Genomic DNA, 27,214 nt, shown 5'->3' with positions numbered 1-27,214 from the left:
AGGATTTTCCCCCCAGGCCCTCCATATTAGTATCCTTATCATTATTTCCTTGGGAAGGGGAGGGTTGTCGCCCACATTAGTGAAGGTAAGACTTTTCCTGTTGCAGGGAAGCCGAGAGAATGGAGCCGGGGGCGGAACTCATCTCCCGGGGCGGAACTCATCTCCCGGGGCTTGTTTCCGCCAGGGCCCGCTGCGGACCGGACCAAACGCGCCTGCGCAGTCGTGGAGGGAACGTGGAGTGATCGCGCTCTCGGGGACCTGGAGGAGGTAAGGCGGTTGCCCGGCCTCTGGCTGCCGGCTCGGCGCTCTCCGCAGCGTCCTTGCAAAGTTGGGAGGGTGACCACGGACGGAGAAGTGGGAAGGAACGATATTTTCCGGGTTCAGCTTAGCGAGTTAAAAGGCCCTAACGCCAGACTGTTGGACCGACTGGCGTGACTGGGCGTCCCCCACGTGTGTGCCCCGCCCCCCCGCTCCCCCCCCTCTCCCATGTGATCTGGGGTGTCAGGACGGTTCCTCCCTCGTGACCTTGAAGCCCTGGGTCCCAATGGCGAACTCGGAGGGACCAGCGGGCAGTCAGGATAGCTAGAGCTGGGGGAGGAGGCCGGTGACTTTGCACAGGTCGTGTCAGGAAGTGACTACCCCGAAGCCGGGTGGGGACCCCCCCAGGAGGTGGTGCCTTGCAGGACGGGCAGAAGGTGTCAGGCGCAGATCCCGCATTCCGCGCTTGCCCCACTGTATCCTGAAATCGAATGGGCTCCGCGTCTGAGTGGATACATTTCTGGAATTGAAACTTGTTCCTTTGTAAGTATTATTGAGGTGGAAGAGCACAGTAAAATGAACACACACACACACACACCACCTACACTATACAGTAGAACTTAGGATGACACACCGTCCTAGATAAAAGTAAGAAGGACATAGCACAAAGTGCACTAATACTCGAGAGGAAAATTTATCTCCCTAATCCTAGTAGGAGTCTGCAAATTTTCTGGTAATATATAGTCATGACGTATATAGTCACGAAAAAAAAATTCTGTCTCCCACCTGAACATTTAAGATTTTTTTTTGTAGAAACATTCTCTCTCTTTCTCTCACACACACACACTCTCCCCGCCCTCTCTCTCACACACACACACACACACACTCACACACTCACACACTCACGCCTGTATTTTAGACTTGCCATCTGTTTGATCTTTGTTTTTAGCTTTTCTGGGACTAAAAGGTAAAGTCTCCAGCCTTCTTTTCAAATCAGAAGTTCTCATTAGTCATTCATTTTCAAATAGCATTTGTTGAGGTTCCACTGAGTGTGATTTGGTGTACTTTGGGAATAAACAAAAGCAGTGAGAGTTGTGGGCACTGATACAATAAGGAAATGGAAGTCTAATTAGGTAGTCAAAACATTGGCATAACATGAAACAACTAGAAAAATAAAAAGTATAAAAGAGAATGTTACATTAGATGGCTTCTTTCTGCTCTGACATCATGATCCTGGAGTAAGGTGAGATTAATTGGCAGATTTCTTGCAAAATGGCAATATTTCATACAGTTTTGGAAAAGGAAAGAGTATATGTAGGTGAAAAGGGTGTTCTAAATGTGGATTTTGTGAGAATGAGAAATTCCTTTGCTAGGATATAATGAGATTTACCTGGCAAGTGTGCAGCATGAGTTGAAGAGGAATGTGATAGGAAGTTTGTGATTTGAGGGACTTTGTCCGTGGAAAGTTTTAACGATTTATGTGTAATACTTCACATTAAATGGCTTTATGTGGGAGAATTGCAAAAAAAAAAAAAAACTGTAAGATTCAAGTATTTACTGTTTTTCAAAAATTTTGTTTCATTTATCATACTTTGAAGCTTGGGATCAATGACTTTGCTGATGTGAACACATCCTCTAAATTGCACTCTTTTTTTTCTTTTTCTTTTTCTTTTTTTTTTCTTTTTAACATGTGTTTTTAAAACTTTGGGTTACAAATTTTCTCCCTTCCTCCCTTCCCACTCACCCTCATTGAAAAGGCAAGCATCTCAGTACAGGTCATAGATGTGTAGTCATGCAAAACACTTCTGTAGTAGTCCTGTTGTGAAAAATTAAGGATATTTCCCTTCATCCTATCCTACCCCCCATTTATTCTATTCTCTCTTTTGACCCTGTCCCTCCTCAGGAGTGTTTGCTTCTGATTATCCCTTCCGCTAATCTGCCCTCCCCTCTATCATCCCCCTGCTCTCTTATCCCCTTCTCCCGTATTTTCCTGTAGGGTAAGATAGATTTCCATACCCCATTGTGTATGTTATTCCCTCCTTAAGCCAAATCCTATGAGAATAAGATTCACTCATTCCCTCTCACCTTCCCCCATTTCCCCTCTATTGTAAAAGCCTTTTCTTGTCTGTTTCATGTGAGATAATTTACCCCATTCTACTTCTCCCTTTCTCCTTCTCTCTTTCTCTCTCACCCCTTAATTTTATTTTCCAGATACCACCCCTTCATCTTCAACTCACCCTGTGCCCTCTATCTATCTGTCTGTCTATCTATCTATCTGTCTATCTATCTATCTATCTATCTATCTATCTATACATACATACATATAATTTTTTTCCCTCTAAGTACTCTAATACTGACAAAGGACTCATGAGTTACAAATATCATCATTCCCTGCAGGAATGTAAACAGTTCAACCTTAGTAAGTCTCTTATGATTTCTCTTTTCTGTTTACCTCTTCCATGTTTCACTTGAGTCTTGTATTTGAAGGTCAAATTTTCTATTCAGCTCTGGTCTTTTCCACAGGAATGCTTGAAAGTCCCCTATTTCATTGAATGACCATTTTTTCCCCTGAAGGATTATACTCAGTTTTGCTGGGTAGGTGATTCTAGGTTGTAGTCCTAATTCCTTTGCCCTCTGGAATATCATACTCCATGCCCTTTGGACCCTTACTGTAGAAGCTGCTAAATCTTGTGTTATCCTGATTGTGTTTCCACAATACTTGAATTGTTTCTTTCTGACTGCTTGCAATATCTTCTCCTTGACCTGGGGATTCTGGAATTTGACTACAGTATTCCTAGGAGTTTTCCTTTGGGGATCTCTTTCAGGAAGTGATCAGTGTATTCTTTCAATTTCTATTTTGCCCTCTGGTTCTAAAATATCAGGGCAGTTTTCCTTGATAATTTCTTGAAAGATGATGTCTAGGCTCTTTTTTTGATCATGGCTTTCAGATAGTCCAATAATTTTCAAGTCCTCTCTCCTGGATCTATTTTCTAGGTCAGTTGTTTTTCCGATGAGATATTTCACATTCTCTTCTATTTTTTCATTCCTTTCGATTAGTGTTACAGTGCCCTGATTTCTCAAATTGTTACTAGCTTCCAATTTCTCCATTCTGGTTTTTAAGAAAGTATTTTCTTCAGTAAGTTTTTGGACTTCCTTTTCCATTTGGCCAATTTTCCTTTTTAGGGCATTCTTCTCCTCATTGGCTTTTTGGACCTCTTTTGCCATTTGGGTTAGGCAATTTTTTATGGTGTTATTTTCTCCAGTCTTTTTTTTGGGTCTCTTTTAGCATCACTCTCAGTTTTTCCTCTACTTCTCTTACTTGCTTCTCAAAATCCTTTTTGAGCTCTTCCATGGCCTGGGACCAATTCATATTTTTCTTGGAGGCTTTGGATGCAGGAGCTTTGGCTTCATTGTCTTCTTCTGGTTGTATGTTTTGATCTTCTTTGTCACCAAAGTAAGATAATATAGTCTGACTCTTTGTGCTGCTTGCTCATGATCTCAGCCAGTTACTTGAGTTACAGACCCTTTGTTAAGGTAGGAGTCTGTTTCTAGTGTGGAGAATGTACTGTCCCAAGCTTCAGGGGTTTTGTGCAGCTGTTTTCAGAGATACTTCTAGGGACCTGTAAATTTTAAGTTCTTCCAAGGCGCTATGATCAAGGGCGAGGTGTTTACTCCTTTTCTGGCCTGAGCTCTGGTCTATGAGTACTTTTTTCTGTCTTGGAACTGTGAGGAGGGTTTCCTCTCCACAGCCACTAAAAGCTCCACCACACCAGCGCTCCTCCTTGCCGCAGGACCACCACATAGAACTGTGACCCAGATCCAAGCACCAGTAAAGCAAGAGATTCCTGCCTCAGTACAGGCAAAGAGAGATCAGGCACTCAATTCCCCCTCAGTCTGTGGGCAGGAAGCTCAGGAGGCAGGCAGCCGCGGCCAGAGCTTGGGACTTGCGGCTGAGCCCCAGCTTCTCTCTAACCGAAGTCACAGACTTTTCCCATTGACAAGTTGTCTTTGACGTGCGTGGGTTGAGAAGTCTGGAAACTGCCATAGCTGCCCGCGATTCAGTTCTCTGAGGCCTGCTCCAGGGTCGCTGCGGCCTGTGTACCCATGCTGAACTACGTTCCTCTCCCCGCCCGGCACGATACACCTTTCTGATCAATCATCCAAGCTGTCTTTGGGTAGAAATGTGTTTCACTCCGTCTTTTTGTGGGTTCTGCTGCTTTGGAATTTGTTTAGAGCCATTTTTTATAGGTATTTGGAGAGGTTTGGGGGAGAGCTCAAGCAAGTCACTGCTTTTACTCTGCCATCTTGGCTCTGCCCCCAGTTGCACTCCTTTTTAACTTGATTTTTTAACTTGATAGATCCCTCTTCAGAGATGCTTGGTTAAAAAATTCATCACCTGTGGCCAAGCTAGTGCCGAACCTCTGTGAATTTAGATAGAACCGCTGGATAGCCAACTTACAGTTGGTCACTGAGTCCATACTCAAAGTCTTTCTCAATTGATAGGACAACCAGGGCTTGCACACTGTTGTTATGGTCTGTGAGGATCCAGTGTTGTCTCCATGCCATAATGAGGCATCAGAAGCAGACTTCAGTAGAGGTTGGTTCATTGATTGTAATTTGTTTGTAATATGTTTGTGTTTTTTTAGTCTTTGCACAGTTTGGATTCCTTGCTCCCAACATGCAACCTTTAAAATATGCATTTAAAACCAGTCAGACTCTGAGGCAGAGTCCATTATTCTCAGTAATCTGGCAGATCCTCAGGACCTACAGAAGAACAAGCCATCTCAATGCAAAAGTATATCCAGAGTTAGAGAAACAGCAAGATGATGGAGTCCAGAGGGATTTCAGCTCCAGACTGGCAGCAGGACCAACATTTCAGCACTTTTTAAGAAATGCCTCAACCCCTCAAGAGAAATCTGATTCCTCTGCAGCAGTGGAGGATCCTCCCCCTTATCTTACTACAGAAGCCCTTGTAGGAAGAGGGAGAAAAGGTCTGTTTTTACTTCCTTTCTGTCTCTTTGGTCTCCCTCAGTGCCATCTTACAGTTTTCATGTCCCAGGTCTTAGTTTTCAAAAACTGTCGTAATATTGATTACTGTGAAATTTATTTTTCTTCCCTCTTTTGTTTTATTTTGTAGGTCCTTGACATTTAATTGCTAAGATAAGGACCACTCATTTTTAATATCTATTAGTTAGAACCCATAGTTTTTAAGTTAAGCAATAATCTGTAGAATGGATGCATCATACTGGTTCATAATGGTCCTGAGCCTGAAGAGCTGAGAAGATTTGGCTCCAGTTGAGGGTCATTATGGAATTGGATGTTTCCATGTAAGAAAACTTTGAAAGTATTGCAGATATGAAATTTCACAGGGTTGCATGTTAACATAGAGGAACTCTATTTAGCCTGCCTGGGGTTTGAATTCCTGGGAATTTATCCTGTTAGTATACCTTTCTCTTCCTGTGTGACCTTTGGATAGTCTCTTTGTCCTTTTAATTGTGAAAATGATTGCCAAAAGGCATAGAAGGAATAAAGAATCATTTAGGTTTATCATGTTAAACAAATTCACTGTTTTTGAGTTGGGGATTCCGTAGAACCTTAGTTATACTTTTTAGTTTTATAGAGAGTTTTGTAAAATTGATATTGCTATTTCAGAATAGCAGGATCATAGATCCCAAAGCTGGTAGTGACCTAATAAATCATCTGGCCCAAATCCTTTCTCATTTTATAGATGAGGTAATTGACATATTGTGGTGATATGACTCTGTTAACGTATAGGTACAACCATTACTAGTAAACCTGATATATCGCTGTAGTATTTCCAGGTGTTGTCAGGATATTTGAAAAGGTATTCTTATCTATGACCCTTTGTTTTCTCCCTCCTATGTACTGTATTTACATAGGATTTTCCTTCTTTTTCTAGTCTATCTAGAGACTTATGGCTGCCAAATGAATGTTAATGATACAGAGATTGCTTGGTCCATTCTGCAGAAGAATGGCTACTTGAGAACTAATAGCCTCCATGAGGTAAGATAATCATTTTAATTTTTCTTATATCCTGGAACTAGAAGAAAATTTTCATTGATGGTAAGTTCTTAAATGTGGTTTGGTATGTTGGTCACATAGAAGAAATAATGATATATACTTCCCTTCTCTTGGTAGAAAGGTGGAGTTCTATGAGAACAAAATGATGCTTAAGGTATCAGGCATGATTGTTTTGTCAGTTGATTTTACTTAACTTTTTCTTTGTTATGGGAGGGAAGATTTATTGGTTCAGAAAGATGGTGTTTATTAGGAAATAATTTATGAAAAACAAAAAGAATCGGTAAGATTTATTAAAATGCAAAAAAAAAAAGTGGTTTGGAGTGCACATTGGAGTCTTCTTGTTCAAGAAAAAAACTCCCACATATGAGATGATATATTCAATTCATCAGCCATTAAATGTCTATTATATGCTAGGTACTCTGCATACAAAAATGAAAAAATAACAGTTCCTGCCCTCAAGGACTGTACATCTACTAGAAATAGTGTGTAAATAAACATGATAAAAAGTAGAATGTGAAAGTGATAAAGCAGAGATCCAGATAAAATAATCTAGGTGAATCAGGAGAGAGTGCTCACTTTTAATTGGGGGAGGGGGGGGTGGTAGATAGAGATCAGAGAAACCTTCATTGAGGAAGTGGCATCTGAGCCTCCACCCTGAAGGGAAGGAGAAAGTGATTTCAACCAGTAAAGATGAGGAAGGAATTGTGTGTCAGGTGTTGTGGGCAGTTTACATGAATGCATATAAGTCTGAAAGGAAGGATGAGGTCAGGGAAAAGCTCATAGTTTGGTTTAACTATTTAGAACCTAAGGTGCCTGAAGTGGAATTGAATGAAAAAATGCCAGAAAGGTAAGTTGGAGCCTGAGTATGGAGGGCCTTATATGCCAGACTAAGAAGTTTGTATTTATCCAATAGGTAGTAGGGAATCACTGAAGGATTTTGTGTGATGAATGACATAGGTAGAGCTGTGTGAATGGTTATTTTGATGGTTGTGTGAAGGACAGATTTATGGTGGGAAAGATTCAAGACAAGATCTCTTCCAAGGCAAGAGAAAATGTGAACTAAGGTGACAGGGTTGTTAGTTGAGAGAATGCAAGATGTGTTATGAAGATAGAATTGATAGGACCTTTTGTATGAGGGAGAAGGAAGAATCAAAGAAAACACTTGAGATTCCATTCTGGATGACTGGGAAGATGGTGGTGCCATCAATAGAAATACGGAAATTGAGGGGAAGGGTGACTGGGAGGAAGATGAGTTCAGCTTTGTGTATATTGAGTTGGGGGTGCTGTTGGGACATCCAGATATAGATTGGACCTGGATACATAGATTTGGGAGTCAACTACATAGAAGGGACAATTAAAGTCTTGAGATTGAATGAGATCCCGTTAAGAAAGAATACAGGAAGAAGAGAGAAGAGGGTAGAAGATAAAGCCTTAGGGGATACTTACACTTAAGTGGCAGGTGGAGGATGAGAAACCAATGAGCAGTCAGAGAGATTAGAAATCCAGGAGAGAGTATTGAAAAGAAGGAGATAGTAAATAGTGTGAATTACAACAAACAGGGCAGGTTTTGCAGTTTACAAGTTATTGATGATCTTAGAGAAAATAGTTTCACTATAGCACTGTGGTCAAAAGCTGGTTTGCCAAGGCTGGAGGAGTGAGTGGATGGTGAGGATATTTTATAGAATAGTACAGAAGTATGTAACTACTAGAATTATTGGAGTGTCAGTTACTCTTTTTAGAGGTTAAGCAGTTAAGGTAGTAAGAGGTATTGGTGGAAATGTCAGGTTCAAGGTAAGGTTTTTAATTGTAATATCTGAGCCTATTTGTAGATGATGGAGAGAGGAGCTGATAGATAGGGAAGAATCAGAGATGATGAAAGAGAGGTTGGGAATGATTTTTGGAACAAAATCCCAGGGAAGATGAGAGGGGATAATAACAAAGGCCCATGTGGATGATTAGCAATTGCAAGGGTGTGGAACACCTCATCCTCTGAAACTGCTTTCTCAGAAGTTACCAGTGACCTTTTAGTTGCCAAATGTCATGGCCTTTTCTTAATTCTCGTCTTTGACCTCCCTGAAAAATTGACGCCAGTGATAGTCCTCTCCTCCTATGTATTCTGGGTTTTCATGATACAGTTCACTTTTGGTTTTCCTCCTACTTATGGGATTCTCATACTTCTTTGCTCAGTCATCATCTATCACACCATCTAACTATGGATGTGCTCCAAAACTGTTTTCTGCCTGCTTCTGTCCTTATTGGCTCTTATGGGTTTAATGATCATATTCCCTACAATTCATTCAATAAGTGAGTAAACATTTATTAAATACCTATTATGTGCCAGGCACTGTACTAAGTGCTGGTGATACAAAAAGAGACAAGAAACAGTCCCTGCCCTCAAGGAGCTCACAATCTGATGGGGAGACAACACGTAAGCAAATATATACGAAACAAGTTATATACAAGATAAATAGGAAATAATTGACATAGGGAGAAGGCACCAGAATTAAGAGGAATTGGAAAAGGCTTCCTATAAAAAATGAGATTTTAGTTGGGACTTAAAAGAAGCCAGGGAAGCCAGTAAATGAAGCCAGAAAGTGGAAATGAAGAAGGAGAGCATTGCAGACATGGGGGACAGATACCTCGGGTAAATACCTGGGGCTGAGAGATGGAATATCATGTTCGTGGAACAGAAGGCAGTCCAGTGTCCCTGGATTGAAGAGTAAGTTCATGGAGAGGAATAAAGTGTAAGAAGACTAGAAAGGTAGGAGGGGGATAGGTTATGACTGCAATTGACTTCAGTCTATTTTATCTTGCTCTAATCTCTTTCCTGAATAACAGTCTTGCATCATTAATTATCTGTAGGACATTTTAAACTTCATGCCCTCTATACATCTTCCATTTAACTTGTTCAAAAGGTTGTATAGATTGGGCCATTGTTTTCCTCTCGAATCACCAAACCCACTCCTCTTCTGAACTTTTTATTACTGTTAAGGGCACCATCATCCTTCCAGTTACTCAAGTTTGCAGCCTCAGTGTCATCCTTGATTCCTTACTTTACTCATTCCATAAATCCTGTCATTTATCAAATCTTGTCATATCTACCTCTATAACATCTCTCAGATCCATCTCCTTTTTTCTGCTCACACAGCTACCACCTTTGTATGCCCTTTATTACTTCTTTTCTGGACTATTGCCATAGCATTCTAATTGGTTTCCCCACCTCATCTCCCCTCTCCAATTCATCCTGTACGTAGCTACCAAAGTGGTTTTCTTTGTCCTTTTCACTCCCCTACTCAATAAACTTCAGTTGTTTCCAATTGTCTCTAGGATCAAGGATAGACTCTTCCCTTTGGTATTCAAAGTTCTTTACAACCTGATTATAACTTACCTTCCTAGCTTTATTCTACATTACTCTCCTTGAGTCTACAGTCCAGCCAAATTGACCTTCTTACTGTTTCCCATTCATAGTTTTCCATCTCTTATCTCTGTATTTGTGCACTAGTTGTTTTTAGGGTTGGGGTTTTGGGTGATAGGATAAGGGTTCAGAGGACTCAAGGATAGGGAACCATATAGTTCAACTGGTTATCTGTAGGTTCTAGATCTTGAAGGGAGGCAGGGGAGGGCAGACCTGGAGAGAGAGCTTGGGGAGTCAGGGCAGGGTAGAATGACTGGAGATTGTCATGAGGAGGAGAATAGGTGGATCTTGTAGTAATAATTCTTCAAGGGAATCAGTGACTTAAAAAATGATCATTTTTCTTTCTTTTTTTTCCTGTTCTCATCTCAGGCCGACGTGATTCTTCTTGTCACATGTTCAGTCAGGTGAGGCTTTGTCCATATGAGCAGATAAGAATGATTCGCTGTCTTTTGTATTATGGAGTGCTGACCTCCAACTGTAGGATGTGTATAGATTAAAAAATTCTCAGTTCCCAATGTTCCTCTCCCTGCTCCTATAGAACCCCCCCAATAATAAAATTCAGTTATGCAAAACAATCCAATCTGTTGGCTGTGTCTGAAAATGTATATGTTACCTTCCATACCTGTCATCCAACGCTTCTCTGCAAGTGGTCAAAGGCTTGTTTCATTGTCAGTCCTCTGAAGTCACTATTAGTTATTGCGTTGAACAGTTCTGAAGCCTGTCAGTGTTGTTTTCCTTTATGTTCCCTTTTAAATTGTTTGCTCTGCTTACTTTGCTCTACTTCAGTTTGTACACATTTTCCATAATTATTTTTCCATCACTGATTGCATTGAAGTTACTTTATATTAATGATCCTTCTCTGCAAGACCACTAAGAGGACCCAAGTAATTTATAACATTATTCTCTCTACGTCCAGTTATGTAGTGGCACTTCTGAATGTCCTGATCATTTCAATTTTAACTTGGTCTATTGATTTATGCCACAGGGAGAAGGCTGAACAGGCCATCTGGAATCGTTTAAAACGACTTAAATCTGTAAAGGCCAGACGTCTCAAATCACAGGTTCCTCTTCGAATTGGGATTCTAGGTATCCTGAAGTTTGGAAATGAAAGTCATTTTGGTGGATTGGGCTCTGTATTGCTGGAATGTACTAGATTCTCGCTCGGAGACGGCCACTTGTGAACTCTGAGCAGACCCAACAGAACATCAGTGTATCTTGGCTTCACTCTACAAAGACCTCCCATAGTATGAAATTTTGTATATTATAGTGTTAGAAAAGAAAATAAAGTGACAACATGTAGTTTCTACAAGTAAGTGGCAGCCTAAAGGAATGAAGAAAACATATGGCCCTATGTATGTTGGGAATACGTCTGATAAAAGAAATCTGTGTAGGACAGTGCCTCACATACCTCAAAAGAACTATCATTTTTATCAGTGTGAGGACTTTCTCCACAGGCACAGATTACAACTCCTTCATACCTCAATTGAAGGCAATGATGATTGCTATGGCCAAAAAGTCATCTGGTGGCTAACCTCCTGGTTATGAGTCTTTTTGAGCTTAACTGGACTGTCCTTAGGATTTAGAGCTGGAAGGAACCTTGAAGAGTATCTAATCCTATCCCCTCTTTTAATAGATGAAGAAATTGAAGCCTAGTTCTTCAAACAATGGGCATAACATGTAGCTGGTCCCTGAGATCATACTCTACTACAACAACAAGAACAACAAAAGCAACAACTCTATCATGTTTGTGATAGACAAACTCTGTCAGAGTTTGTGGTCTTCTAGGGTACCCCCCCATAGGTCGCCTCTATACCAGGACTCATCAGAGTAGCACTTTCATGAAGGCTCACTCTTCCTAAGCCTCTAAATGAGATGCTGAGACTTCTCCTGAGCCAATCCTTGATGATTCCAAAAAGAACAGGGGAATGAGGCCAGCATCTATGATAGCTTCTCAAACTTTTGACCTGAAACACATTGTTGGAAAAGATAAGCCAAAAAGTAGAATGTTTGTCAGTGTAATACTGTGGAAGGAGCACTGACTCTGGAGTGACAGGACCTCTGTGTTTACTACTTGTGTAACCTTAGACAAGTCACTTAACCTCTCCCGGCCTCAGTTTCCTCATCTAAAGTATTATCCCACCCTAAGTTTATCATCTTTTGACTTCTCATGGTATTCTGAGCTTCTTGGTAGTTTCTTTTAAGAATTACATATATACCAAGATACATTTTTTAAATTTCCTCAAATATTTCATTAACCTGTGATTGCGTTGATGTTCATGCTTCTTCCACAAATGCCGGTGACTCCTCTATGATTTAGCAAAATTTCTTGAAGAAGTGTTGTATTTGAAAAATCTGTCGCATTGCAGAAAACTGGTAATGAGCCTCTCTGAATGTAGTTTGTCTTTGCGTGAGAGACACACAGTCAATCAGCAGGTCCCTTCTGGTAGCACCCTCCTTTCAACCAGGCACCATCGGGTGACTCTCCAACATATGCTGGATTTCATTTCCCATATTTTTAGCAGCAGTATCCACTGGGAAAGGGGTGGGGGGAGGGAAAGGCATAGTTATAGTTGTAGAAAAAAAGTTAAATGAATTCCTGGCACTGTGTTATTTTTGGCCTACAAATCATTACAGTTAACTCTCAATTCAGTTTAAGGCTCATGCATTTAAAAAGTTTCTGAATAGGTAGATGTTTCCTTTTCCTCAGGCAGTTTAGTGAGTTGGTGATCAGTTGACCGCTTTGAGGATTTAAGGTTCTTTCTTCTTGAGTTACTTGTACAGAAAAATATTGATTGCAAGATTATTCATGTTTTGGTCACTTTCACAGGATAGTTGAATGCTCTCAGACCCCTCATGCACATAAATTTCATAGGTGAATGTGGGTTTGTGTGCTTAGCATGAGCTGTGAGAACAAATTCCACTCCATAACTATATTTATTTTTCCCTTCCCAGGATGTATGGCTGAAAGGTTGAAGGAAGAGATCCTGCAGAGGGAAAAGTTGGTGGACATTATAGCTGGACCAGATGCTTACCGTGATCTTCCTCGGCTGCTGACTTTAGCTGACTCTGGCCAGAGATCTGCTAATGTTCTGCTTTCTCTAGAGGAGACCTATGCAGACATCATGCCTGTCCAGACAAGTTCAAATGCCACATCAGCATTTGTGTAAGTCATTTCCCCAATGTTGGGTTTTGACATTCTCCTTTTGATGATCCATGTAGTACATCAGATACAAAGGATTCAGAGCAGAGCCCTGTGTTTTAAGCCTTAATTCTTAAAGATGACAAGTTTCTGCGTGTCTCTTAAGATCTGAATTTGATCTTGTGTGGATACATAGCTTTAAAAAACCAAAAACAATGAAATATGGTAATGTTGTGAAAGTTTTAATTACTTTTTGGATCTCAGGGAACATCCTTTGATAATTTCTGATGATTTTCTCCCCAGGTCAATTATGCGAGGTTGTGACAATATGTGTAGCTACTGCATCGTTCCTTTCACACGTGGCCGTGAAAGGAGCCGGCCAATTGCCTCCATTCTGGAGGAAGTGAAGAAACTCTCTGAGCAGGTGATATATTGCCTGTGCATTATTCCTTTTTAGTATTTGGGGAAAGTAAGAGAGGCTGATATTGTGGGTTTGGTCTGCCAGTTCTAGAAGTGAAAGACAAAGAAGTGGGAAGGGGGAACTTTTCAAGTGGAGTTAAGTAACAGGTCTCTAGGCAGTTGATATGTGTATCCATGTTTATGTGTGTATCTTTAGCTTCTTGCTGTCAACCAATTATTTCTCTTTTGTCTTCAAACATACCCAAGTTCTTTATCCTTAAAAATCCTTTAGGGCCTTCTCATTTCCTTAAGATATCATCCTATTTTTCTTGTTCCTTTCTCAGCCAAATTCTTTGGAAAAACTAGTTTGCACTCACTGCTCTATTTCCTCTCCTCTCACTCACTCCTTTGCAATCTGGCCTCTAATCTAAACTAAAACTGCTTTCCAAAGTTATCAATGATCTCTTAATTGCCGAATCTGAAGATCTTTTCTCAGATATCATCCTTGTAAATTGTCATGAGATTTGAAGAACAAGAATGTTTGGTAGCTCATCCCTGTTCAAGCCACTAGCTAAACTCATGAGTATTATTTATACTCATTCTTCATAGTTTCATATTCACCTAGCATGGTCAGATATATGTTCATTTAGTGTAGTCAAATTAGAAAGAACATTATTTGGAAACCATACTGCCTTGCAAAATTATGATCTTTACCAATATGTCAGCAGAAGCTATTTATTTCAAATAGTTATATGGAGATTATTTGATAATAATGTAATTAACAAAGAATTTATTATCTTTTATGATGATTTCTTTTGAATATCAGAAACAAATATTTAGCAGTGTGACTAAAGAAAGAGTCCTGATGCAATTCTCTTCATATTTTTTTTAAGTTCCATATTTTTTTAAACTGAAGTTAAACTAGAGCCATCTCATTAGTATTTATTCAATCACAGAATGCTAAAATCTTAACGTTAGAAGATATCTCAGGAGTTGCCAGACAAGACATCCCCAGTTCCTTCCTTTCATTCTTATGTGGCAGGGTTTTCAGTACTGTCATCTTGGTTACCTTCTTCTGGACAGTCTCCAGCTTGTCAGTGTCATCTCAAAAATGTGATGCCTGGGACTGAGTATAGTGTCTTAAATGTCATCAAATTAGAGCAGAGTCCAGTGGGGTCATCACTTACCTCATTATGAATACTGTGCTTCAGATCAACACATCTTAAGATCGAATTGTTTTTTTCCCCTTAATGAAATATCACACTGTCAACTTACTGAATTTGTAGTCTACTCCAATCCTGAAGAGTAAATTAATTTGATTATGTTGAAGTTATGATTAAGCAGGAACTTCCCTTATAATTCAGTTCCAAAGGAAGTAGTGGGTGCAAATTTAATTTGATTTCCTTTTTCTGTTGAGCCTGAAGTTCTTAATTACATTAAGAAGTGAGAAACTGGATGTCCTGGGATTCTGGAAAGCAGATGGCTTTCTTTTTAATATTACCTATGAGTAACAGATTTTCTTTGGAACAGGCACTTATAGGAGGAATACCGCCACTTCTTATAGGTTGCTGCTGGGTTAAATCTGTTAAGAGTGCCTAAATTGTTCCGTAGTTACTCAGTTTTTTGTAATCTTACCCAGAGGTCTAGAATAATGTAGTCAGGTTCTGAATCATCTTGATGGTTACAGTTTGGGGAGGTATATTGGTACCTGAGTGGCAGTCATATCAAAATAGTTTTCGTCACATCTTATCTGCTACTTAAAATATGATATAATTGCTTAAAAACTTAAACTTCGATTTTATTTTTCCACTTTATTTCTAAAGTAATGGTTTGGTATGAAGGTGCAATGAGTATTTCCTAATTCCTCGCATTATGTGTTTGTGCCATTGTACAGGGCCTGAAAGAAGTAACACTCCTTGGTCAGAATGTCAACAGCTATCGGGACAACTCAGAGATCCAGTTCAATAGTGCCACGCCTACTAATCTGAGTCGAGGATTTAGTGCAAATTATAAAACAAAGAAAGGAGGCCTTCGATTTGCTGATCTTCTGGATCAGGTCTCCAGAGTTGATCCTGAAATGAGGATCCGCTTCACTTCTCCCCATCCCAAGGACTTTCCTGATGAGGCAAGTGTGGAATCTCCACGAGGAAGTGATATTGCTATTATAATGGGAAGCCTTTCTTTCAGAAAGTCCAAGTTCAGGACCAAGAAGAAATCAGAGGGCTGGTGTAGTGTATTCCCTATCTTTGAAATCCATTGTTCTTTTGTAGGAATGTAAAACTTATTTCTGGATAAAGATGGAAGGTCGAGCCTATGATGAGTATGAGGTTGAGGCCAGCTGTTGGCTAAGTGAATGTTGGGAGGAGAGGCCGGGCTGAAAGAAGGACAGATTATTGGAACGTAACATTTCTGAAACATAACATTTCCTTCAATAAAAGTTAGTTAAGACAGCCAACCATTTAAGCAGATGATATTACTCTCCTCTGACAGTAGCGTTCTGTGATTGTTCTGTTCTATTTTCAAAGGTTTTATGTTGTTATGCCAGTTAGTAGTGTGGGTGGGAGAGTCAGCACGTCTTATAACTCAGTCAACCAGCATTTATTAAGATGTGCTGTGGTGTCTGAAGTTAGAACCAAATTAGTTTGAAAAGAAATTGAGCTGTAGTCAGATATAAATTTGAACCCATATAAAACGAGTAATAGTTTATACCTTTTGTGGCTATTGATATTCATGACCTCATTACTGGTAATGTAGGGTAGTACACTACACTAGTGTAGTAGTATAGAGGACAACTTGGAATCCACGTCCCCAGCCTCTGAGGCCAATATTGTTTCCATACCATATTATGCCATTTTGAGTTCTGTGTATTTAAGAAAATCTAGCCAGATCTCAGATCTCAGTTATTAGTGGATAGTTTGAAAGTCACAAGTGATTTTTTAATGTCATTTATTTATTTTAATGTCATATGTCATTTTAATGCCTTTAGTTTCTTTTGCCTGAGCACTGACAGCCTGTAAAATAGTTTTGCTGTTTTATCTTTTTTTCTCCCCCTCCCAGTTTTGTGGGAGTGCTGTGAGACGCTAGAAAGGAGGAAGAACAAAACCATAATCTAAGTAACAGCTAATATTGTCCCTGCTTCTCTGGCTAACGGATTATGGTCACTTAGGGAAAACATGGCCAGCAAAAAAGGCTAACGAATGTTAACCTGGAATGAGAAGTTGTAGATAAAGTAGGTGAATATTGATAAGAAAATGGCAGAACACACTGTGCCACATGAATGTAATGGAATATTACCGCACCACTTAAAAAAAGGCCAACATTGTTTCCATACCATATTATGCCATTTTGAGTTCTGTGTATCTTCTTCTTCAGGTATTGACTATGAGGAGTAAGAATAGTTAGCTATTGGCCGTAGAAGGAGCAGTACTGTTTGTTGAAACTTTAATGACCTACCCTCTTTCAATTGTTCTCTTTGGTCCAGGTTCTACAGTTGATCCAGGAGCGGAACAATATTTGTAAGCAGATCCACCTGCCAGCCCAGAGCGGAAGCAGCCGGGTCCTGGAAATCATGAGAAGAGGGTCAGGCTTGTTTGGGACTACTGACTACCACCATAAATTGCCATGTATTTTCACTAGGCTTAGTTTCAGCATTGCTCACAGATCTGTAGAATTTGTAATTTAGTATATGCTTGGCAAAGTAAAGACCGAGAAAATAGATGTACTTTTACAGTTTTTAACATTAACATTCTTAGGCCTTAGAATTTAAATTGTAGCTAATGTTTAGATATCTGTTGTCATGAGTATTAACACTGCGGAGGTAGTAACCCGAGGAAGATAATTTAGTCCAGAACAAGCTTGAATTATGCCATCTGGCTTGTCTTCTACATTGGTACAGACTTTTGGAAATCCCCTTAAATGTTTACTCACTCTTTTCTTTATTAAAGAAGAAGTGAAAAGAATTAACACTACCACCCCCAGTCCCCAGATTAGTCTAAAGTACGGATTTTCGGTTATAGTAGGATTTTCCTGGACTTCTACCTAAAAATACTATAAAATTACAGAACCTTAGGGATATGGTATTTTGGTGAAACAGAAGCAAAGTTTGGCCAACCACAATACTTAGGATCCCTTACATAATATAACTTTGTTCCTAGGATCTTAGATTTGGATAGGGAAGGGATCTTAGAGGCCAAGGAGCCACCTAGGCCAAACCTCTCATTATGTAGATGAGCCAATCTTTTTCTTTGCCTCCCGTTGTAGATATACAAGGGAAGCTTATTTGGACTTGATTCACCATATCAGAGAATCTATTCCAGGTAAGCTTTTTTTTTTTTAAAGTGATGCCTTTTGATTTTTACACATCAGGTATTCCCATTCCCACTCCCAAATATTCCCTGGGTATTAAAAAAAAAAAACCAAAACAGTTAAGTCAAACTTTCTTAATCATTTTTGTGTTATGGACCCCTTTGGCAGTCTGGTAGATCATATGGTCCACCTTCTCAGAATGTTTTTAAATGCATAAAATAGAATATGTGCGGTTATGAAGGAAGCCAATTATGTTGATATGTAGTTATCAAAATATAAAACAAAAAAAAAATAGTCCACAGATCTCACATTAAGAACCTCGAATTGAGAAAGACTAGATGACACAAGAAGCATCCTGCACCAGCAGTCTTCCCTCTTTCTTTTTGGAGGAGGGAGATGTGTTTCATCACCTGTTCTTTGGAATATTGCTCATTGCCTTTAATCTAAGTTCATCTGTCTTTTAATGCTCGTTCATTTACATGGTCACAGTCATTCTGTATATTAATGTACACAATGAGTCTTCTGTCTTGGGTCATCTTAACTCAGCATCAGTTCATTTTTTTTATGATATCCTCTTTTTTTAAGTGGTACGGTAATATTCCATTACATTCATGTGGCACAGTGTGTTCTGCCATTTTCTTATCAATATTCACCTACTTTATCTACAGCTTCTCATTCCAGGTTAACATTCATTAGCCTTTTTTGCTGGCCATGTTTTCCCTAAGTGACCATAATCCGTTAGCCCAGACATAGGTAACTTTGGGCCCCTAAAGCAATCATTTTGGGGTGTCCACTTCCCTATACTCACCTTTTATTCCTTCCAGCTTCCTGGTTTTCTTAGCAAACATTTTTTAAGCACCTGTTCTGTGCAGTGTACTCTTCCAGATACTGGGAACATAAAGCTAAAGAGCAGCGTAGCCCTTGCCCTCTTTGTACTTGGACCCTTTCTTCTAACCTCCGTTTTTTTAAGCACTTTAGATCAGAATTTAAGAATACCCCAAAGGACTAAGCTGCATCAATTGAAATGAGCTTATTTTATCCAAAAACAAAATAGAGATTGGAATGAAAAGTTTTATTTCAAAGTAAAAATGTTTGTGTCACTTATCACATCAGACCTTTCTAGAGTTAGGCCTGCTGCATCCATACATTCCTTAGCAAATTGCTTCACCTCCGGGCTAAAGAGATTACCAATTCCAGCTCTGTATTCTAGTTTCAGGTCAGATGAGAGAGAGATCATGCTCTCTAAATGCATATTTATACAAGGTCTGGAATAATTAGTCTTAGATTCAGATTTATGCAGCTAATATGTGTTAAAATGTACAGTGGCTATTACATAATATCATATGGTTTTGAATTCTGGAAGTGAATCCTTTTCCTATTTGAGATTATAAAAATTATTTACCTGGCAGTTGTACTTGATTGTTGTTTATATTTTGTATTTTACTTTTAAGTGTTTTATTGTCCCATTATGTGAAACCTTCTTTGGTGTAGATCACAAGGAAATTGCCAGATTTTCTGTACATCTTGAATGAACAATGTTAAGCTGAAATTCCAGAGGCATACATTAGTGAGTGATAATTAAAAGTAGAACCAATTTGGAAACATGGACTTGAATTGACATCCTAAGCCAATATTTGGAATGAAAATTCTTTATTTAACCAGACAGAATGCCAACTGGGAGTACAGGCCAACTGTATCTGTAACATGGCTAAGTAGGTCCAATCTTGATTTCCAAGCTTTAGCTTGAAATAAGTGGAATTTGTATGTGATAGGCTCAGAAAAGGTGAGGTCAGCATTTTGTCTGTATGCCAGTCAGTAAAGACTCTTCTTGGTGTGTGCCTAGACTGCTATATCTGTTCCTCTGGATTATCGTCAGACCATGTCTGGAGTCCTGTGCTTTGTTATGGGGACACATTCTAGGGTGAATGCAGAGAAGCGAGAGCATGTTCAGAGATGAGTGACCAGTATGGTAGAATAACCAGAGGCTCAGTGCCTCATGCCATTGGAGGCTCAGTGCCTCATGCCATTGGAGGCTCAGGAGAAAGAACTTGGCCTTAATTGCTTGCCTGTTTGAAATTACCTTTTGAAAAGTTGTTACTTAAGAGCTGAACTTGGCTTGATTTTAGCTTAGCCCAGTGAAGAGAAAGCATAGGAAGGACATTGGCTTTAAGTATGATAGTAGGAAGGCTGTCATGTAGAGGAGCAAGTAGAGGTGTTCTTGGCCCCAAAGAACAGAATTGAGAGTAATACAAAGAAGTTGCAGAGAGGAGAATCTGGACTCAGCATAAGGAAAAGTTTCCTAACAATTATAGCCATCTGAAAAGAATGGGTTGTCCTGGGAAGCGATGGATCCTCCTTACTGGAGGCCTTCAGGCAGAGGCTAGATGGCTTCTTGTCAGCTATATTGCAGAGGGGAGTGCTAGTTAGGTATAGGTTGGACTAGATGTCCTGTGAGGTCCCTTCTCACTGTTAGTTTCTGTGATCTTTGTATGGCAGGAGTGAGCCTCAGCAGTGATTTCATTGCTGGATTCTGTGGAGAAATGGAAGAAGATCACCTCCAGACTTTGTCCTTGCTTCAGGAAGTCCGCTACAATGTGGGTTTCCTTTTTGCTTACAGTATGAGACAGGTAAGTTCTGGGAACTTAAAAGAGACTATTTCCTAACATTCTCAGCTATCCTTGTGTCTGGGGGTATGGTAAGCTTCCAGGAGTGACACAGAGTGACAGCAGAGTAGCTCTGGAGAGCCTCCACGTGCCTTGCACACGGTTGGTTGTGTGATAAAAGAGCTGTACTCTTTTGCATGTGCTGCTGTATATATTGGAAGTTGAATTAACTCAGGTCCTTTCTGACTCCCTTCGCCTCCTGTCCCATTGTAGAAGACACGAGCATATCACAGGTTGCAGGATGATGTTCCAGAGGAGGTGAAACAGAGGCGGCTTGCAGAGCTTATCATTGCCTTCCGAGAAGGTGCCGCTGAAGCCAACATGGCTGTGGTTGGCCACACGCAGCTTGTCCTTGTGGAGGGGGTAAGAGCCTTGGGAAATTTTCATCAGTCTTATACATGAATACCTTAACTTTCCCCCGTTCAGTGGACCTTCTTCACTGTTCTCCCAATATAGAGATGGATTTGCAAATTTTCCAGTGGAAGGATAATTCCTGCCAAAAAGAATGTGAACATTTCCCGTAATTATATTTGTGTCAGATTGGCCCTTGCCAAGGAAATTTTGGCAGGTAACCAAGCATTCATGTTAATCAGATAGTCCTGAATCTAATCTGGAAATGCATCTCCCAGGTGCAAGGTGTTAGGTATCGAAGTAATGCAACAAGGAGAGGAGTTCTAAAAGCCCCTCGATGCCCAGCATTCTAGGTGATGACTTAAGGGTGAATCTCCTTACTTGGCAGTGGATAGAGGGTGGGCTGTGTGACTCTGGGCAAGTCTGTGTTAGCACAGACAAGTGCATTGATCTGCATTGATAGAGATTGTTCATTGGGAATTCCAAAGACATCTTTGGTACTACCTCTGCACCAAAAAAAAAAAGAGTAAAACTACTTAATAGTAAGAAAAAGGGATCATAAGATTTAGAGCTAAAGATAATCTTAAAGTTTCTTCGGTTTTAGGTCACTTAGGATAATAAAAGAGTTGGTACTTGGTTATCTACAGTGATTTATCTAACATCTGAATCAAAATGTCAGCTATTATTATCATTAACTTTAATCAGTATTTTATCCTGGACGATTTTCACTCCATCACCTAACAGGTTCTGAGGTGACAGTTTCCTTTGTTTTTAAGTGCTGAGTGCCCAAGAAGTACAAATTTAATTAAAATTGTCTGAACATAGGTGGGATGGCAGTTCTGCTCCCAATATAATTGTATATGCATATCTTTTGGAAAGGAAGCTTTTTTTGTAATTGAGTATCTTTCCAAAAAAATCTACATCAATCATGATTTGAAGTTGCTTTTGCTATAGCTACATGGCAGAAAATCTCATGGCATCGATTCTGTTTGTCTATGATTATTTCAAGATAAATAGGCCTCTCTCTGGTGTAGGGTTGTAAAGCCTGCAATTTGTCTCTCTCTTTTTTTTTTTTTCAATTAACAAGCATTTATTTTCTCTTCCTTCCACTCATACCTCCAATTTAAAGGAAAAAAAAAGAAATAAAACATTTATAACAAATACAAATAGTAAAGCAAAACGAATTCCCACATTGACCATGTCCAAATATCTATATCTAGCAAGCTAGCTAGCTATCTGGCTAGCCATATCTGTCTTTTTTTTAATTTATCAGCCCTCTGTCAGGATGTGGGTAACCTTTCCAGAATGGCTATACCAATTCATAGTTCCACTGACATTGTATTAACATGCCTGTTGTGTAGCTCCTCCAACATTCTTCATTTTTCTGTTTTAATCATCTTTGCCAATCTGATAGATATGAGGTGGAACCTCAAAGTTGCTTTTAATTTGCATATATCTAACTATTAGTGATTTGTAGGGTTTTGTTTTTTTTTTTGAGGCTAGGTCTCTCTATTGTACCCAGGCAGGAAATGCAACTCATAGACCTGATCTCAGAACAGATGCTGATCTGCATTAGTGGAAAATAGAGTTTCTCACTAAGATTTGCCAGTATAGTGAAATCGCAGATCCAGTCTCTCCCCAAAAAGAAAACAAACCCACCCACATTCCTCACCTTTGTATTTATTTGTTCACATAGGTGAATCTCATGTTTTTATTAGATGTTTTCCGTTTGGAGGCAGCACAACAGATATAGGAAGACAGTTTGGTTCCTTTTCTTTTTCCCTATTTCTCTCTTACTTTCCTCATTGAATCTGAGATCCTTTTACATAGAGTGTAATCCTGCCACACTAAAAGTTATTTTTATTCTTTCTTTGTTTATGTGAATACAGCTAATTTTCAGTAAAATACATACCTTGAGATGGGCCACAGAACTTCAGAGTTGTATTTGAGAGGCAATCTGGTACAATCAGTATCTGCAGGAAACAAGTGCTTCCATAACATATGTGCCACGAGGGGCAGCTAGGTGGCGCAGTGGATAGAGCACCGGCCCTGAAGTCAGGAGTACCTGAGTTCAAATCCGGCCTCAGACCAAACACTTGTCACATACTAGCTGTGTGACCTTGGGCAAGTCACTTAACCCCAATTGCCTCACAAAAAAACAAAAACAAAAAACATACGTGCCACATATACCGTACCTAGCCTTTACTGAAAGACCTTAAGTGAACGGGAATCCGTTGCCTTCCGTGGTGGCTCCCTTCATGTTTGGATAGCTCTGGTTGTTAGGAAGTTTTGTCTAACATCAAATCTAAACCTGCCTCTTTCCTTTACCTCTTACTTCTGGTTCTGCCTTATGAGACCAAATAAAACAATTCTAATCCTTCTTCCCCAGGATAGCCCTTCACGTACTTGAAGACAATGATCATGCTTCCCCCTTAGCCTTATCTCGTCTCCAGGTTCAATAGCTTTTTCCTCCAGTAGTTCGAATTCAAGGCCCTTGAGCCTCCTAATTATCCTCCTCTATATATTCTCCAGCTCATCAATGCCCTTCCCAAAATGTGATGCAAAAACTGAATAAATTTGTACCGTAATCCAATTATTCCTGGAACTGATATCTTTCTTAACAAAAGATAAAATTGCATCAGCCTCATGGCTGCTAGATCATACTACTGATTCATACTAAGTATATTGTCCACTAAACCCTCCCTAGACCTTGATTAAAAAAAAAGCTTTCGAAGTTAAAATTCCCCATTAGAGAAGTTCTCACCCACCCACCCACCTTTCTCTGGCTGTGAGCGCTGTGTAACCATGTGTTTTAAAAATTGGCGGTTTCCAGAATGGGATCGCATTCTGCTTTTCAAAGTTCTCCTAGTCCTTGTAGCCATATCTAAAAATGGAAATAAATCCTCTGTAATGTAATGAGTGTCCCATTTCAACAAGTGTTCAAACAAATGCTCAGTGTTATCTGCCTGGGAGCATTAGAGTGAATTAGTTGGTTGCATAAGGGGTTGGACCAGGATTTCTTATAGGACTAGGTGTTTGTGATCTTGCATGTCCTGCCATGGCAGTAAAGACCTTGAACATCTTTCCTCCTTGATAATCTTCTTGTTGTGTCAAATCATGTGTTGCCCTCTGACCTCAGCAGTCATTTATAGTCCTTGTGCTTTCACTCACCAGTTCTGTCCCACTGAACTTACAAGGTTCTTTTTAGAACAAAACAAATGCAGGTTTTGCGAGAGGCTTTGAAAGAGGACAAACCACTATGCCAATGTAGTGTTGTTTTTTAAGCGGGGCAGCAATAACAGTGATACTTTTCTCTTACTACTCTGTGTCTTTACCTTGGCTTGTGAATCATTTGCTGGTCAATGATGCTGACCAGTGATGCTCAGCATCAGGGGATGGTAAGTTTGCCTACAGTTCTTCATATTACTGAGATTTACCTTGTTCTGAAGTTACTTTGTATTATTCCCTTCTTCATGAATGCCCTTCCCTCTTCCTCCTGCTTATCCACGTCTTGTCCATTTTTCAGGGCCCAACTTAAGTCTTATCTCTTTTGTGAAGTTTCTGTGATCACCACAACCCCACTGATCTTTCCTCTTCTCTGATCATTGACTTGAAAGCAGAAGGAAGCCCTACGGCTCATCTAGTCAAGCCCCCTCACTTTGAAGATGTGAAAACCGGGGCCTACAGAGATTAAGGTCTCATGGGTAGTTTAGTAGCAGAGCAGAGATTTGAACCCACTTGTTCTGACTCCAAATCTCGTGTCTCATTCCACTACACAGTTTAGCACTGTGTTGATCTGTTGTTGTCTTCTGTTATTCAGTGTTGCTCCATGTGATTTAATTTTGCCTCTCCAACTAGATACTAAGCTTCTTGGTCTCTAATGTTCTTTCCTTTGATTCTTTGGGACCATGTCTTAAAGACTTCTTCATCCCCTGCATTGCCTAGTTGCTTAAATCACACCCAGTACTTTTTAGTAGAATGGTAGTGCTCTAGCCCTTGAATCTCTAGCAGTTACCTTCTATGTTATTTCCAAGGATTGTCTAAGCCAAAATCAGTTCCTATTCTGCTATCCCCAATTCTGTGATCCTAAATGGTTTAGCATTGTATTATTCTTCTGCCTTCTCAATAAATCAGTCAGTTCATAATTTCCCAGCAACAGCTTGGTTTTTTATTTAAAAACCCTACATTTGACCATTTTGTTTCCTGTTCACCAACGTCCAGGGTTATTCAACCATAGATACAAGTAATTATCCTTTAAAAAAATTATTGTTATCTTTTATTTTTACATCACCATAATTTCCAGATGTGTCTTTCTTCCCTCCCATCCCTAGAGAACCAAGCTCTTGTAACAAAGCATTTTTTTTTAAAGCAGACAGAAAAGCAATTCAGCAAAGTTAACCAGAAAATCAAAGCTGACCCTATGTCCAGTATTCTATACTCATGCTTTCCCATCTCTGGAAAGAAGCGATGGCAGGGCATTTTCTCTTCTCTTTTTCGTGACAAGCTTGACCATTATACTTACAAAATGTTTGGTTTCATTGTTTTTGTCTTTGCATTTACATTTTTGTAGTCACTGTGTATATTGTTGGTTCTGATTCTGCTTATTTCAGTTTGTATCAGTTCATAGAAATTTCCCCATGCTTCTTTATATTCTTCATATATATATTTCTTATAGTAAAGTAATATTCCCTTAATGTAGCTTGATTTTTTTTAAGCCACTCACCCATCCCAAGTGATTATTCTAAATATCGTTCACTGCCCTATAGATAATCCATTTTACTTCTCTCTGCAGCCCAGTAAGCGCTCTACCACTGAATTATGTGGAAGGAATGATGGAAACATCAAAGTAATCTTTCCAGACACAGAGATGGAAGATGGCACTAACCCTGGGGGCCTAATCCGAGCCCAGCCAGGAGACTATGTGTTAGTGAAGGTATGGATCCATTTTTAATTTGTTTGCTTTAGAAGATTAACGTTTTATTTTTCTATTAGATCCGTTTCAGTAATCATTTCAGTAATTTCTGGCATGACATTCATACTACTGAAATCCTCAGAAACGTACTTCTCAGTTCTTACTTGACTCAGTGCTAGTTGATGCTGTGTTTGTAGGAGTCAGGGGAAACGGAAATTGGAAAATACATCTTACTATTGCCTCAGGACTCTTCCTGGCAAAGAGTAGAACATGTGGAAATGGAAGGAGGAGTAGAAGGAAATTGTATTTGCTTCCACCTTGCCCCTCTCCTACTTTAAAGGAGATGGGAGAATAAACTCTATTCTGTCTCTACTCTTCTTTTTTTGTTCCCTTTTTTAGGCAATTGGAGTTAAGTGACTTGCCCAGGGTCACACAGCTAGTAAGTGTGAAGTGTCTGGTCTGAGGCCAGATTATAGTTTAACAACTTTTTTTTTTTCTTTTCTTTCTTTCTTTTATTTTATTTTTTACTTTTTTGGTTAGGCAATGGGGTTAAGTGACTTGCCAAGGGTCACATAGCTAGTAAGTGTGAAGTGTCTGGTCTGAGGCCAGATTATAGTTTAACAACTTTTTTTTTCTTTTCTTTTTTAATTTAATTTAATTTAATTTTTTACTTTTTTGGTTAGGCAATGGGCTTAAGTGACTTGCCCAGGGTCACACAGCTAGTAAGTGTCAAGTGTTTGGTCTGAGACCGGTTTTGAACTCGGGTCCTCCTGAATCCAAGGCCTTTGCTCTATCCACTGCGCCACCTAGCTGCCCCTATTTTATTTTTTTTTGCAAGGCAGTTTGGGTTAAGTTACTTGTCCAGGGTCACACAGCTAGTAAGTGTCAAGTGTCTGAGGCCAGACTTGAACTCAGGTCCTCTTGCCTCTAGCTGGTGCTTTATCCACTGCGCCACCTAGCTGTGGTCTCCACTCTTCTTACAGTTCTCCATTCTTGTTTCTATTCTTCACCACAGAGCCCTCACTCCTCTCTCTTCCCTCCAGCCCTTGTCCAATTCTCCCTTGACTTGCATCCCAGTTCTTCACTTCCTGTCATATGCTCTGCCTTTTCTTCCCTACTCACTTCTTGTAAGCCCTTACCCTCCAGAGTGCCACCAGAGCATCTTTCTCTGTAGGTCTTCCTATATGGATTCTCTGGGGCTACTGAAACTTGGAATTCCTTAGTGGCCACCACACCTCTTTTCCACAGTAGTCCTCCACTCAAAGAGCTACAGATGAATTCTTTATGAACTGATGCTTTTGGCCCTGTTAACTGTGTTTTTTTCTTGAATGGCTTTTTTTTTTCCAGATCACCTCTTCCAACTCCCAGAGCCTGAAGGGAGTTGCTCTGTGTCGAACATCTCTGCAGGAGCACTCAGCATGCTGCTGACCTAAATGGCCAGCCACAAAGTTCTTCTGGATGCCCACTTGTTAGTGAAGTTATGAGGAGATACTTGTGGCTATAGATTGGACTAGATACTCTCTGAGGTCGTTTCCAACTCTGTAATTCTGTGATAAAATGGCCCTGACCAGGTTTTGCCAAAGAGAAAGGGAGAAATGACTGGTTACAACAGTGGTATTTCTCTGACGGGAAGTAAGTTTATGTCAAACAGAAAATGAATTTTCTGGATTCACTTGCTAGATGGAAGCATCTCTAAGAATCACTATTAAATGATTCACCTGCAGCTAAAA

At 39.8% G+C, this 27,214-nt stretch overlaps 1 protein-coding gene across 2 annotated transcripts; it reads left to right on the top strand.

Moving 5' to 3' along the window:
• Positions 1–212: 212 nt before the first annotated feature.
• On the top strand, positions 213–27,214 carry CDK5RAP1 (CDK5 regulatory subunit associated protein 1). Of its 2 annotated transcripts, none has more exons than XM_027867346.1 (14): positions 213–267; positions 4,905–5,249; positions 6,179–6,282; positions 10,085–10,119; positions 10,701–10,801; positions 12,668–12,878; positions 13,158–13,278; positions 15,148–15,378; positions 16,735–16,832; positions 17,514–17,569; positions 20,055–20,185; positions 20,435–20,584; positions 25,365–25,505; positions 26,832–27,214. In XM_027867346.1, exons 2-14 carry the CDS (start codon positions 4,937–4,939, stop codon positions 26,910–26,912), a joined length of 1,773 nt encoding a protein of 590 aa, XP_027723147.1. In that variant the 5' UTR covers positions 213–267; positions 4,905–4,936; the 3' UTR covers positions 26,913–27,214. The 2 variants fall into 2 exon arrangements, with proteins under 2 accessions (XP_027723147.1, XP_027723146.1); XM_027867345.1 differs by lacking the exon at positions 213–267 and adding an exon at positions 523–801.

Source organism: Vombatus ursinus, unplaced genomic scaffold (assembly GCF_900497805.2).
Source record: "Vombatus ursinus unplaced genomic scaffold, bare-nosed wombat genome assembly UNPS02014785.1, whole genome shotgun sequence".
NCBI classification, from domain to species: Eukaryota; Metazoa; Chordata; class Mammalia; order Diprotodontia; family Vombatidae; genus Vombatus; species Vombatus ursinus.
The sequence above is the reverse complement of the archived record's forward strand: the minus strand, read 5'-3'. Positions and strand labels throughout refer to the sequence as shown.

Coding starts and splice junctions, on each gene's coding strand:
- CDK5RAP1 (XM_027867346.1), top strand. CDS start 4,937: ATGCAACCTTTAAAATATGCATTTAAAACCAGTCAGACTCTGAGGCAG. Junction 10,120..10,700: donor CTTGTCACATGTTCAGTCAG/GTGAGGCTTTGT, acceptor TTTATGCCACAG/GGAGAAGGCTGAACAGGCCA. Junction 15,379..16,734: donor CCAAGGACTTTCCTGATGAG/GCAAGTGTGGAA, acceptor TCTTTGGTCCAG/GTTCTACAGTTGATCCAGGA.